Here is a 15195-nt window from a genome sequence, read left to right as displayed (position 1 = left end):
GTGTGTGTGTGGTGTGTGACCGCCGCACCATCAGTGTGTGTGTGGTGTGTGTGTGTGGTGTGTGATTGCACCGTGTTTGTGTATCTCTGCATTTATAGTGAGTCACACTACACAATATATACACACACACCACCTGACGTATGTGACAGGCACAGATGTTGGCTTTCCCTTAAGCAAGATGGCCGCCGTCGCATGGCAATGCCTGGCAGGGAGCCATGACGAATATATATGTGAGGTCCGGGGATTACGATGAGCTGTCAGTGTTGGTCACGCCTCCTCGCTCTGATTGGACACCGTTGATGAGGTTTATAATAGCTTTCCCGCCCAGTCGCCGGAACCACGCCCTCGCACGCTGATTGCTGCAGAGCTACCACACTGCGCGTCCCTATCGTTTCATTGGTTGTGAAGTCAGCGACTCTCCTCTGATTGGCTGGAGTCTTTGTACTTGTAGTGGTGATCGGTCCTCTTGTACAATGTGTCCCCGCCGAGCGGCTCGCAGTCCCCGGTATAGTGAGGGGCCCCCCAGCAGCCGGGCCCCTAGACAGTGGTCCCTCCTTGTTTTGGGAGCGGGGGTCCTGCTAGGGGCGGGGCTATTGGTATGGGAGAGCCTGACACCTGATGGGAGTGAGAGCAGGAGAGAAGTCCAGGACCAGCAGGTGAGAGAGTGCTGGGGGGGGGGGGGGGGGGGGGGGGGGGGGGTCTGTGCTGTGCCGCCCTACACACTATACACCTGTGCTGCCCCATGCCCCCAGCACTGGGAAATGCCCTACACACTATACACCCTGTGCTGCCCTATGCCCCATCAGTACGGCCCCTCACCCTACATGTCCCCCATCATTCCCCCCATCAGTACGGCCCCTCACCCTACATGTCCCCCATCATTCCCCCCATCAGTACGGCCCCTCACCCTACATGTCCCCCATCATTCCCCCCATCAGTACGGCCCCTCACCCTACATGTCCCCCATTATTCCCCCCATCAGTACGGCCCCTCACCCTACATGTCCCCCATCATTCCCCCCATCCCCCATCAGTACGGCCCCTCACCCTACATGTCCCCCATCATTCCCACCATCAGTACGGCCAATCACCCTACATGTCCCCCATCATTCCCACCATCAGAACGGCCAATCACCCTACATGTTCCCATCATTCCCCCCATTCCCCATCGGTACGGCCCCTCACCCTACATGTCCCCCATCATTCCCCCCATCCCCCATCAGTACGGCCCCTCACCCTACATGTCCCCCATCATTCCCACCATCAGAACGGCCAATCACCCTACATGTTCCCCATCATTACCCCCATTCCCCATCGGTACGGCCCCTCACCCTACATGTCCCCATCATTACCCCCATTCCCCATCAGTATGGCCCCTCACCCTACATGTCCTTCATCATTACCCCTATTAGTACGGCCCCTCACCCTACATGTCCCCCATCATTCCCCCCATCAGTACGGCCCCTCACCCTACATGTACCCTATCATTCCCCATCAGTACGGCCTCTCACCCTACATGTACCCTATCATTACCCCCATCCCCCATCAGTACGGCCCCTCACCCTACATGTCCCCCATCAGTACGGCCCCTCACCCTACATGTCCCCCATCATTCCCCCCATCAGTACGGCCCCTCACCCTACATGTACCCTATCATTACCCCCATCCCCCATCAGTACGGCCCCTCACCCTACATGTCCCCCATCATTCCCCCCATCAGTACGGCCCCTCACCCTACATGTCCCCCATCATTCCCCCCATCAGTACGGCCCCTCACCCTACATGTCCCCCATTATTCCCCCCATCAGTACGGCCCCTCACCCTACATGTCCCCCATTATTCCCCCCATCAGTACGGCCCCTCACCCTACATGTCCCCCATCATTTCCCCCATCAGTACGGCCCCTCACCCTACATGTCCCCCATCATTTCCCCCATCAGTACGGCCCCTCACCCTACATGTCCCCCATCATTCCCACCATCAGTACGGCCAATCACCCTACATGTCCCCCATCATTCCCACCATCAGAACGGCCAATCACCCTACATGTTCCCATCATTCCCCCCATTCCCCATCGGTACGGCCCCTCACCCTACATGTCCCCCATCATTCCCCCCATCCCCCATCAGTACGGCCCCTCACCCTACATGTCCCCCATCATTCCCACCATCAGAACGGCCAATCACCCTACATGTTCCCCATCATTACCCCCATTCCCCATCGGTACGGCCCCTCACCCTACATGTCCCCATCATTACCCCCATTCCCCATCAGTATGGCCCCTCACCCTACATGTCCTTCATCATTACCCCCATTAGTACGGCCCCTCACCCTACATGTCCCCCATCATTCCCCCCATCAGTACGGCCCCTCACCCTACATGTACCCTATCATTCCCCATCAGTACGGCCTCTCACCCTACATGTACCTCACCATTACTCCATTCCCCATCAGTACGGCCCCTCACCCTACATGTCTTCCATTATTACCCCCATTCCCCATCAGTATGGCCCCTCACCCTACATGTCCTTCATCATTACCCCCATTAGTACGGCCCCTCACCCTACATGTCCCCATCATTACCCCCATTCCCCATCAGTACGGCCCCTCACCCTACATGTCCCCCATCATTACCCCCATTCCCCATCAGTACGGCCCCTCACACTACATGTACCTCACCATTACTCCATTCCCCATCAGTACGGCCCCTCACCCTACATGTCCTCCATTATTACCCCCATTCCCCATCAGTATGGCCCCTCACCCTACATGTCCTTCATCATTACCCCCATTAGTACGGCCCCTCACCCTACATGTCCCCCATCATTCCCCCCATCAGTACGGCCCCTCACCCTACATGTACCCTATCATTCCCCCCCATTCCCCATCAGTACGGCCTCTCACCCTACATGTACCCCACCATTACTCCATTCCCCATCAGTACGGCCTCTCACCCTACATGTCCCCCATCATTACCCCCATTCCCCATCAGTACGGCCCCTCACCCTACGTCCCCCATCATTACCCCCATTCCCTATCAGTACGGCCCCTCACCCTACATGTCCCCCATCATTACCCCCATTCCCAATCAGTACGGCCCCTCACCCTACATGTCCCCCACCATTACTCCATTCCCCATCAGTAGGGCCCCTCACCCTACATGTACCCCACCATTACTCCATTACTCCATCCTCAAGGCTTTTATAGTGTGTCCTGACATTTAGCCATTCATGTCATTCCCCACTGTTACCTTCCCTGGTGCTGCATGCTACGTATCTCGTCATCTCCCTTGGCAACTAATGTGACCAAGGTCCTTATATCAGATCCATTCGGTCCTCTGTGTGTTTGCATGGAGGACCGATGTTGAGCATCTGCGCATGCGCAATTCTGTGTATATGTAGATGCAAGGAGCGTGCACCCAACATAGCGGGCGGGGTGCCCCGGCCAACCCCATTAGCATATGGGAACGCCCAGCGCTTCATGCGCATTCCCATGAGAACGCTGGGTGTTCTCAGGCTAATGAGGCCGTGACGGACATGTGGGGGACGGGCAGCTGATATCACCGGATCGGGGACGGGCAGCTGATATCACCGGATCGGGGACGGGCAGCTGATATCACCGGATCGGGGACGGGCAGCTGATATCACCGGATCGGGGACGGGCAGCTGATATCACCGGATCGGGGACGGGCAGCTGATATCACCGGATGGGGGACGGGCAGCTGATATCACCGGATCGGGGACGGGCAGCTGATATCACCGGATCGGGGACGGGCAGCTGATATCACCGGATCGGGGACGGGCAGCTGATATCACCGGATCGGGGACGGGCAGCTGATATCACCGGGTGCCAGCTGCCCGTCCTGTCCTCGCACAGTCACTATATAGTTGTCTCTGAACTGCGAGCGCTGGAGAAATCATTCGATGGTAGGTGACCATCGATTGACTTCTCCCCACCTGTGAATGGATGATTATGTAAATCTTCCATTCGCAGCCGTGCAGGGGGGGTAGCGGGCAGCATCTGATGGACTCGCAACCTTGCGACTCAATCAGAATAAGGTCCCAAATCCAGGTTTTGAAGAACCAGAATGCTGTGACTCCAGATTTTTTTCGTTTGTTAAGGACAATTTTTAAGGTTGTGGCTAATTTTATACGTGTGTAGATGGGGTCTGGCACTCCGAAAACGGGATAAACTGGGCTTAGTGCCATCACAAGAAATTCCAACAGCAATAGTGGAGGTGCAGCCTACTGTCATGGCGATGTTTTATTCAGGGTTACCTACCTGACCCTCTCCTTCAGGGAGAACATGCTCCATACATTATCCATACCTCCCAGCATGCCCCTCTCCAGGAGGACACAATGCTCTGTTCCTGGGCTTCCCTGGTAATGTATGATTTCCAGCACCTGTGGTGACACCTTTCTTATCAGTTACCTAGCTCCCCACAGGTGCTGGCAATCCTACATTATCCATACCTCCCAGCATGCCCCTCTCCAGGAGGACACAATGCTCTGTTCCTGGGCTTCCCTGGTAATGTAGGATTGCCAGCACCTGTGGTGACACCTTTCTTATCAATTACCTAGCTCCCCATAGGTGCTGGCAATCATACATTATCCATACCTCCCAGCATGCCCCTCTCCAGGAGGACACAATGCTCTGTTCCTGGGCTTCCCTGGTAATGTATGATTTCCAGCACCTGTGGTGACACCTTTCTTATCAGTTACCTAGCTCCCCACAGGTGCTGGCAATCATACATTATCCATACCTCCCAGCATGCCCCTCTCCAGGAGGACACAATGCTCTGTTCCTGGGCTTCCCTGGTAATGTAGGATTGCCAACACCTGTAGTGACACCTTTCTTATCAGTTACCCAGCTCCCCACAGGTGCTGGCAATCATACATTATCCATACCTCCCAGCATGCCCCTCTCCAGGAGTACACAGTGCTCTGTTCCTGGGCTTCCCTGGTAATGTAGGATTGCCAGCACCTGTGGTGACACCTTTCTTATCAGTTACCTAGCTCCCCACATGTGCTGGCAATCCTACATTATCCATACCTCCCAGCATGCCCCTCTCCAGGAGGACACAATGCTCTGTTCCTGGGCTACCCTGGTAATGTATGATTGCCAGCACCTGTGATGACACCATTCTTATCAGTTACCTAGCTCCCCACAGGTGCTGGCAATCCTACATTATACATACCTCCCAGCATGCCCCTCTCCAGGAGGACACAATGCTCTGTTCCTGGGCTACCCTGGTAATGTAGGATTGCCAGCACCTGTGGTGACACCTTTCTTATCAGTTACCTGGCTCCCCACAGGTGCTGGCAATCATACATTATCCATACCTCCCAGCATGCCCCTCTCCAGGAGGACACAATGCTCTGTTCCTGTACTTCCCTGGTAATGTATGATTGCCAGCACCTGTGGTGACACCTTTCTTATCAGTTACCTAGCTCCCCACAGGTGCTGGCAATCCTACATTATCCATACCTCCCAGCATGCCCCTCTCCAGGAGGACACAATGCTCTGTTCCTGGGCTTCCCTGGTAATGTAGGATTGTCAGCACCTGTGGTGACACCTTTCTTATCAGTTACCCCGCTCCCCACAGGTGCTGGCAATCCTACATTATCCATACCTCCCAGCATGCCCCTCTCCAGGAGGACACAATGCTCTGGTCCTGGGCTTCCCTGGTAATGTAGGATTTCCAGCAAATGTGGTGACACCTTTCTTATCAGTTACCTAGCTCCCCACAGGTGCTGGCAATCCTACATTATCCATACCTCCCAGCAGGCTCCTCTCCAGGAGGACACCATGCTCTGCTCCTGGGCTTTCAGGTAATGTATGATTGCCAGCACCTGTGGTGACACCTTTCTTATCAGTTACCTAGCTTCCCACAGGTGCTGGCAATCCTACATTATCCATACCTCCCAGCATGCCCCTCTCCAGGAGGACACAATACTCTGTTCCTGGGCTTCCCTGGTAATGTATGATTTCCAGCACCTGTGGTGACACCTTTCTTATCAGTTACCTAGCTCCCCACAGGTGCTGGCAATCCTACATTATCCATACCTCCCAGCATGCCCCTCTCCAGGAGGACACAATGCTCTGTTCCTGGGCTTCCCTGGTAATGTAGGATTGCCAGCACCTGTGGTGACACCTTTCTTATCAGTTACCTAGCTCTCCACAGGTGCTGGCAATCATACATTATCCATACCTCCCAGCATGCCCCTCTCCAGGAGGACACAGTGCTCTGTTCCTGGGCTTCCCTGGTAATGTATGATTGCCAGCACCTGTGGTGACACCTTTCTTATCAGTTACCTAGCTCCCCACAGGTGCTGGCAATCATACATTATCCATACCTCCCAGCATGCCCCTCTCCAGGAGGACACAATGCTCTGTTCCTGGGCTTCCCTGGTAATGTATGATTGCCAGCACCTGTGGTGACACCTTTCTTATCAGTTACCTAGCTCCCCACAGGTGCTGGCAATCATACATTATCCATTCCATCCCAGCATGCCCCTCTCCAGGAGGGCACAATGCTCTGTTCCTGGGCTTCCCTGGTAATGTATGATTGCCAACACCTGTGGTGACACCTTTCTTATCAGTTACCCCGCTCCCCACAGGTGCTGGCAATCCTACATTATCCATACCTCCCAGCATGCCCCTCTCCAGGAGGACACAATGCTCTGTTCCTGGGCTTCCCTGGTAATGTATGATTGCCAGCACCTGTGGTGACACCTTTCTTATCAGTTACCCAGCTCCCCACAGGTGCTGGCAATCCTACATTATCCATACCTCCCAGCATGCCCCTCTCCAGGAGGACACAATGCTCTGTTCCTGGGCTTCCCTGGTAATGTATGATTGCCAGCACCTGTGGTGACACCTTTCTTATCAGTTACCTAGCTCCACACAGGTGCTGGCAATCATACATTATCCATACCTCCCAGCATGCCCCTCTCCAGGAGGACACAATGCTCTGCTCCTGGGACCAGCTGGGACAGCCATCTTGGCGCACCATGTAGGGTTACCCTGGGAGGACTAGGTCTCGCCAATGAAAGGGACCAGCTGGGGAGCCATCTTGGTGCACCATGTAGGGTTACCCTGGGAGGACTAGGTCACGCCAATGAAAGGGACCAGCTGGGGCAGCCATCTTGGTGCACCATGTAGGGTTACCCTGGGAGGACTAGGTCTCGCCAATGAAAGGGACCAGCTGGGGCAGCCATCTTGGCGCACCATGTAGGCTTACCCTGGGAGGAATAGGTCTCGCCAATGAAAGGGACCAGCTGGGGTAGCCCCTAGGATTACCCTAGGAGGAATAGGTCTCGCCAATGAAAGGGACCAGCTGGGGCAGCCATCTTGGCGCACCATGTAGGGTTACTCTGGAAGGACTAGCTCACGCCAATGAAAGGGACCAGCTGGGGCAGCCATCTTGGTGCACCATGTAGGGTTACCCTGGGAGGACTAGGTCTCGCCAATGAAAGGGACCAGCTGGGACAGCCATCTTGGCGCACCATGTAGGGTTACCCCGGGAGGACTAGGTCTCGCCAATGAAAGGGACCAGCTGGGACAGCCATCTTGGCGCACCATGAAGGGTTACCCTGGGAGGACTAGGTCTCGCCAATGAAAGGGACCAGCTGGGGCAGCCATCTTGGTGCACCATGTAGGGTTACCCTGGGCGGACTAGGTCTCGCCAATGAAAGGGACCAGCTGGGACAGCCATCTTGGCGCACTATGTAGGGTTACCCCGGGAGGACTAGGTCTCGCCAATGAAAGGGACCAGCTGGGGCTGCCATCTTGGTGCACCATGTAGGGTTACCCTGGAAGGACTAGGTCACGGCAATGAAAGGCACCAGCTGGGGCAGCCATCTTGGCACACCATGTAGGGTTACCCTGGGAGGACTAGGTACACGCCAATAAAAGGGACCAGCTGGGACAGCCATCTTGGTGCACCATGTAGGGTTACCCTGGGAGGACTAGGTCTCGCCAATAAAAGGGACCAGCTGGGGCAGCCATCTTGGTGCACCATGTAGGGTTACCCTGGGAGGAATATGTCACTCCAATGAAAGGGACTAGCTGGGGCAGCCATCTTGGTGCACCATGTAGGGTTACCCTGGGAGGAATAGATTTCGCCAATGAAAGGGACCAGCTGGGGCAGCCATCTTGGTGCACCATGTAGGGTTACCCTGGGAGGACTAGGTCTCGCCAATAAAAGGGACCAGCTGGGGCAGCCATCTTGGTGCACCATGTAGGGTTACCCTGGGAGGACTAGGTCTCGCCAATGAAAGGGACCAGCTGGGGTAGCCATCTTGGCGCACCATGTAGGGTTACCCTGGAAGGACTAGGTCTCGCCAATAAAAGGGACCAGCTGGGGCAGCCATCTTGGTGCACCATGTAGGGTTACCCTGGGAGGACTAGGTCACGCCAATGAAAGGGACCAGCTGGGGCAGCCGTCTTGGTGCACCATGTAGGGTTACCCTGGGAGGACTTGGTCTCGCCAATGAAAGGGACCAGCTGGGGTAGCCATCTTGGCGCACCATGTAGGCTTACCCTGGGAGGAATATGTCTCGCCAATGAAAGGGACCAGCTGGGGCAGCCATCTTGGTGCACCATGTAGGGTTACCCTGGGAGGACTAGGTCACGCCAATGAAAGGGACCAGCTGGGGCAGCCGTCTTGGTGCACCATGTAGGGTTACCCTGGGAGGACTTGGTCTAGCCAATGAAAGGGACCAGCTGGGGTAGCCATCTTGGCGCACCATGTAGGCTTACCCTGGGAGGAATATGTCTCGCCAATGAAAGGGACCAGCTGGGGCAGCCATCTTGGTGCACCATGTAGGGTTACCCTGGGAGGACTAGGTCACTCCCAGAAGAGATGACGCAGAAGTGGCGGTTGCAGCATCCTAGACATAGGTGTATTATCCATTCTTTCCGCCAGCGTACCGGGGGGAGGCAGCCATGTTGGGTGTGGGAGGTTGCCAATACCCTCACCAGTTACTAAGGATGCTGGTCTGGATCTGGCTATTGCTAAGACATTCTCTTATCCCGCAGCTGGCTGACCCCTCCTGTAATCTGGGAGCTTCTCCGTGCCGTCCTGTGTTTCCCTGATAACCTAGCGGAAGCTTCAGCTGGGGGGGGTGTCACCTACTGACCACGTGTCCCCCCAGTGATAATCACACATTGCCCCTTCTCCATACAGCCTTATTCCGCATGGGACGCGAGAGCCACAGACTCCCAGCAGGTGGCGGATACAGACGGGTAGTATATGACCTCTATCTTATTACGTTACAGATACGTCCCAAGTCCCTCTCCGCCGGTCGGCTCCGCGAGCTGGTGTCAGAGGTCCGCGTGGAACGTCTGTGGTCGTCATTCATTGGACCTATGCTCATTGAGAGGACTCCTGGGAGTGCTGGGAACCGGCTGGTGAGAGAGGTGAGACCATTATGTGGGGAGTCCCAGGAAAGTAGTCCCGGCCCTACGGGGACTAGATAATGAGCTCCGGTACATAGTGATGTCCCTGCACTGACGCGTTTTACCTCTCTCCATGACCAGCTCATTACTGGACACCTCCGGTCTCTGTCTGCAGGGTGGAATGTGGATCTAGACCTGTTCGATGCAGTTACCCCTCGGGGAACCTTGTCCTTTGGAACAGTTATAGCCACACTGGATCCCGATGCCCAGCACCGATTGGTGTTCGCCTGTCACCTGGACTCCAAGTGGTTTCTCCCAGACAGGAGGGGGCGACTCTTTGTTGGGGCAACGGACTCAGCAGTGCCCTGTGCACTGATCCTAGAGGCGGTAACTGTGCTAGATGCTCGGCTTCGTCAGCTGAAGGACAAGGTGAGGCCATGTCTGACGTTTCCGTGTTCTGCAAGAGGTGGGACCAGAAGTGGTCATGTAACAAGGGGATTGCCGGCTGCATACACCTGTGACCCCCACATCACTGACGGCACCGCAGACCCCACATACACCGTTACATCCCGATCATACGCGCACAGTAATGGGGACATCGCCGGCTGCATACACCTGTGACCCCCAAATCACTGACGGCACCGCAGACCCCACATACACCGTTACATCCCGATCATACGCGCACAGTAACGGGGACATCGCCGGCTGCATACACCTGTGATCCTCACATCACTGACTGCACCGCAGACCCCACATACACCGTTATATCCCGATCATACGCGCACAGTAACGGGGACATCGCCGGCTGCATACACCTGTGACCCCCAAATCACTGACGGCACCACAGACCCCACATACACCGTTACATCCCGATCATACGCGCACCGTAACGGGGACATCGCCGGCTGCATACACCTGTGACCCCCAAATCACTGATGGCACCGCAGACCCCACATACACCGTTATATCCCGATCATACGCGCACAGTAACGGGTACATCGCCAGCTGCATACACCTGTGATCCTCACATCACTGACGGCACCGCAGACCCCACATACACCGTTATATCCCGATCATACTCGCACTGTAACGGTGACATCGCCGGCTGCATACACCTGTGACCCCCAAATCACTGACGGCACTGCAGACCCCACAAACTGTGCGCGTATGATCGGGATATAATGGTGTATGTGGGGTCTGCGGTGCCGTCAGTGATTTGGGGGTCACAGGTGTATGCAGCCGTCGATGTCCCCGTTACTGTGCGCGTATGATCGGGATAGAACGGTGTAACGGGGACATTGCCGGCTACATACACCTGTGATCCTCAAATCACTGACAGCATCGCAGACCCCACATACACCGTTATATCCTGCGTATATATTCTACAAAGACTTAGTGGGTTATTCTGGTTCACTCGCAAAGGCAATCTGACTCTAATGAGCAAAACCATGTGCACTGCAGGTGGGGCAGATGTAACAGGTACAGAGAGAGTTAGATTTGGGTGGGGAGTTACTTCAACCTGAGATCTATATTGCAGTGTAAAAATAAAGCAGCCAGTATTTACCCTGCACAGAAACAAAATAACTCACCCAAATCTAATTCTCTCTGCACCTGTTACATTTTCCCCACCTGCAGTGCAGCATGGTTTTATCCATTAGAGAGTGATTGTGCCTTTGCGTGTGTACCAGAATTACCCCCTTAATGTCTTACCCATCCCTCTGTCCTAGGCCGCTCCCCTCACGCTGCAGCTCTACTTTCTGGATGGCGAGGAAGCTTTACTTGATTGGACGGACACTGATTCTTTGTATGGAGCACGACACTTGGCGCAGCGCCTGGAGACTGAACCGATGCCGGGAGGAGCTGGGAACCAGCTGAGTGCTATAGTAAGTAATGGTGACGTGGGATTCTGTGTGACAAACCCTCTTCTCCCCCCGGATCTCTCTGTTGTACGCCTGACCCATCTCTTGTCCCCCGGGATCTCTATGTTGTACGTCTGACCCATTGCCTGTCCCCCGGGATCTCTCTGTTGTACGCCTGACCCATTGCCTGTCCCCCGGGATCTCTCTGTTGTTCGCCTGACCCATTGCCTGTCCCTCGGGATCTCTCTGTTGTACGTCTGACCCATCTCTTGTCCCCCGGGATCTCTCTGTTGTACGTCTGACCCATCTCTTGTCCCCCAGGATCTCTCTGTTGTTTGCCTGACCCATTGCCTGTCCCCCGGGATCTCTCTGTTGTACGTCTGACCCATCTCTTGTCCCCCGGGATCTCTCTGTTGTACGTCTGACCCATCTCTTGTCCCCCGGGATCTCTCTGTTGTACGCCTGACCCATTGCCTGTCCCCCGGGATCTCTCTGTTGTACGTCTGACCCATCTCTTGTCCCCCAGGATCTCTCTGTTGTTTGCCTGACCCATTGCCTGTCCCCCGGGATCTCTCTGTTGTACGTCTGACCCATCTCTTGTCCCTCGGGATCTCTCTGTTGTTCGCCTGACCCATTGCCTGTCCCCCGGGATCTCTATGTTGTACGTCTGACCCATTGCCTGTCCCCCGGGATCTCTCTGTTGTACGTCTGACCCATTGCCTGTCCCCCGGGATCTCTCTGTTGTACGTCTGACCTATTGTCTGTCCCCCGGGATCTCTCTGTTGTACGCCTGACCCATTGCCTGTCCCCCGGGATCTCTCTGTTGTACGTCTGACCCATCTCTTGTCCCTCGGGATCTCTCTGTTGTTCGCCTGACCCATTGCCTGTCCCCCGGGATCTCTATGTTGTACGTCTGACCCATTGCCTGTCCCCCGGGATCTCTCTGTTGTACGTCTGACCCATTGCCTGTCCCCCGGGATCTCTCTGTTGTACGTCTGACCTATTGTCTGTCCCCCGGGATCTCTCTGTTGTACGCCTGACCCATTGCTTGTCCCCCGGGATCTCTCTGTTGTTCGCCTGACCCATTGCTTGTCCCCCGGGATCTCTCTGTTGTTCGCCTGACCTAGTGTCTGTCCCCCGGGATCTCTCTGTTGTTTGCCTGACCCATTGCCTGTCCCCCGGGATCTCTCTGTTGTACGTCTGACCCATCTCTTGTCCCCCGGGATCTCTCTGTTGTACGCCTGACCCATTGCCTGTCCCCCGGGATCTCTCTGTTGTACGTCTGACCCATTGCCTGTCCCCCGGGATCTCTATGTTGTACGTCTGACCCATTGCCTGTCCCCCGGGATCTCTCTGTTGTACGTCTGACCCATTGCCTGTCCCCCGGGATCTCTCTGTTGTACGTCTGACCTATTGTCTGTCCCCCGGGATCTCTCTGTTGTACGCCTGACCCATTGTCTGTCCCCCGGGTTCTCTCTGTTGTACGCCTGACCCATTGCCTGTCCCCCGGGGATCTCTCTGTTGTACGCCTGACCTATTGTCTGTCCCCCGGGTTCTCTCTGTTGTTCGCCTGACCCATTGTCTGTCCCCCGGGTTCTCTCTGTTGTACGCCTGACCCATTGCTTGTCCCCCGGGATCTCTCTGTTGTTCGCCTGACCTAGTGTCTGTCCCCCGGGATCTCTCTGTTGTACGTCTGACCTATTGTCTGTCCCCCGGGTTCTCTCTGTTGTACGCCTGACCCATTGCCTGTCCCCCGGGTTCTCTCTGTTGTACGCCTGACCTAGTGTCTGTCCCCCGGGTTCTCTCTGTTGTACGCCTGACCCATTGCCTGTCCCCCGGGGATCTCTCTGTTGTACGCCTGACCCATTGTCTGTCCCCCGGGTTCTCTCTGTTGTACGCCTGACCCATTGCCTGTCCCCCGGGGATCTCTCTGTTGTACGCCTGACCTATTGTCTGTCCCCCGGGTTCTCTCTGTTGTTCGCCTGACCCATTGTCTGTCCCCCGGGATCTCTCTGTTGTTCGCCTGACCCATTGCTTGTCCCCCGGGATCTCTCTGTTGTACGCCTGACCTATTGTCTGTCCCCCGGGTTCTCTCTGTTATCCTTCTGACCTATTGTCTGTCCCCCGGGTTCTCTCTGTTGTACGCCTGACCCATTGCTTGTTCCCCGGGATCTCTCTGTTGTACGCCTGACCCATTGCCTGTCCCCCGGGTTCTCTCTGTTGTACGCCTGACCTAGTGTCTGTCCCCCGGGATCTCTCTGTTGTACGCCTGACCCATTGCTTGTTCCCCGGGATCTCTCTGTTGTACGCCTGACCTATTGTCTGTCCCCCGGGTTCTCTCTGTTGGCCGCCTGACCCATTGCCTGTCCCCCGGGATCTCTCTGTTGTTCGCCTGACCCATCTCTTGTTTTCCAGGAACTCTTTGTCCTTTTGGATTTGCTGGGAGCTCCAGAGCCTGTAATCCTGAACCACTTCCCGGACACTCGGCCGCACTTCATGAGGCTCCTCTCTCTGGGTGAGACTGAGGACAATGCAGCCAATCAGCATCTTCTGTTTCGTTGTAGTCACCTTTCTCTTCTCCTTGTTTATGTGTAGAGAAACGTCTTCATAGTCTGGGTCTCCTGGATGCCCACCCTGCGGACCGCCCCTACTTCAGGTCTGACGTGTATTACGGCCCTGTGGCGGACGATCACCTCCCGTTCCTGCAGCGAGGTTGGTACATGCCCACCCCGTACTCTGCCAGCCGGACTGGTTTCCTTCGCTGATTGTGGTTCCTTCCTTACACTGCAGGTGTCCCTGTGCTTCATGTCATCACCACCCCGTTCCCTGCCGTCTGGCACACTCACGATGATACGGAGGAGAACCTTCACAGACCGACGGTCACCAACCTGTGCCGGATATTTGTTGCCTTTCTGAGCGAAACCCTCTCCCTGTGACTGGCGGATATTACTGCTGGCATGAGCTGTGACCTGGCGAGGCCTCTGAGCCCAGATGCTGCTAACTGGCACCTTCTTCCTTTGTCAGCTGCAGAATTAAAGAAGCTGCCCTATTGGGTGAGGGGCCTAGTTTCTATTGGTAAATAAGGGGTGCGTTCAAGGGGGTGCTGCTCGCTCCCAGGGGATCGGCAGCTTTCTGTGCGTACACACAGGCTGCAGAGTATAATGTACATGTACTTTTATAACAGATGTACAGTAACAAATGGGGGTGCTTGCAGCAGTCCCCCCCCATTCGCTAAGGGAACCGCTGTATGGGGAACAGGATAAAACCATCACTGCTCCATTTGACTTTAGAGCACACTTCTACAACCCTGGAAATGTGCCCCCCCCCCCCGTGATGGGCATCTCATCATCAAGGCAGCTGCTGCGATGCCAATGGTCAGGAGACCTCGGCAATGTCTGGCGGACTGTTCTGATCTCAGAGCTCCGCGTATTTCCGTCCTGCGAGGGCGTTGCTTCGGCGTCTGGCTTCTCGCCATCTTGGCATCGCGCATTTCTAAGGTCCCTGCCAGACGCTGCTCTCGGTGCTGTTATGTCTGGATTTATATCCATTGTGGAACAAGTAAATGTGATGTATCACCGCTTGTCGTTCTTCCGCATTGTACTCATGGCCATATGGTGATGTTTATATAAATCTGTAATGTGAGATTCCTGGTTCTACGTGTTCCTGGGGGTAACGGGGACTGTATATTACATGGCGACTTATCTGCGTATCCATCACAGCCAGCGAGACAGGACATGGAACGGGGGTCACATCATACCGGGGGTCACACGGCACCGGAGGTCACATCATACTGGGGGTCACATCATACCGGGGGTCACGTGGCACCACGCCCTGTATTTTTCCCTTCTGCACTTTCCTTACTGATTACTAATATAGATCTCAGACCTCATGGGCACCTTCGCAGTCCATCATAAATGGTTTAATTAAACTGACTG

General features: G+C 55.3%; 1 protein-coding gene across 1 annotated transcript; it reads left to right on the top strand.

Annotated features, from left to right (window-relative positions):
* Positions 1 to 382: 382 nt before the first annotated feature.
* Positions 383 to 14904, top strand: QPCTL (glutaminyl-peptide cyclotransferase like). The gene is made up of 7 exons (XM_083160406.1): positions 383 to 656; positions 9282 to 9422; positions 9543 to 9830; positions 11129 to 11284; positions 13676 to 13775; positions 13856 to 13972; positions 14051 to 14904. The coding sequence occupies exons 1-7, from the start codon at positions 474 to 476 to the stop codon at positions 14194 to 14196; spliced, it is 1131 nt and encodes a 376-aa protein (XP_083016532.1). The 5' UTR covers positions 383 to 473; the 3' UTR covers positions 14197 to 14904.
* The last annotated feature ends 291 nt before the right edge of the window (positions 14905 to 15195 follow it).

This window comes from Crinia signifera, chromosome 9 (assembly GCF_055691185.1).
Source record: "Crinia signifera chromosome 9, ASM5569118v1, whole genome shotgun sequence".
Lineage (NCBI taxonomy): Eukaryota > Metazoa > Chordata > Amphibia > Anura > Myobatrachidae > Crinia > Crinia signifera.
The sequence above is the reverse complement of the archived record's forward strand: the minus strand, read 5'-3'. Positions and strand labels throughout refer to the sequence as shown.

Coding starts and splice junctions, on each gene's coding strand:
- QPCTL (XM_083160406.1), top strand. CDS start 474: ATGTGTCCCCGCCGAGCGGCTCGCAGTCCCCGGTATAGTGAGGGGCCC. Junction 657..9,281: donor GAGAAGTCCAGGACCAGCAG/GTGAGAGAGTGC, acceptor ATTACGTTACAG/ATACGTCCCAAGTCCCTCTC. Junction 11,285..13,675: donor GGAACCAGCTGAGTGCTATA/GTAAGTAATGGT, acceptor CTTGTTTTCCAG/GAACTCTTTGTCCTTTTGGA.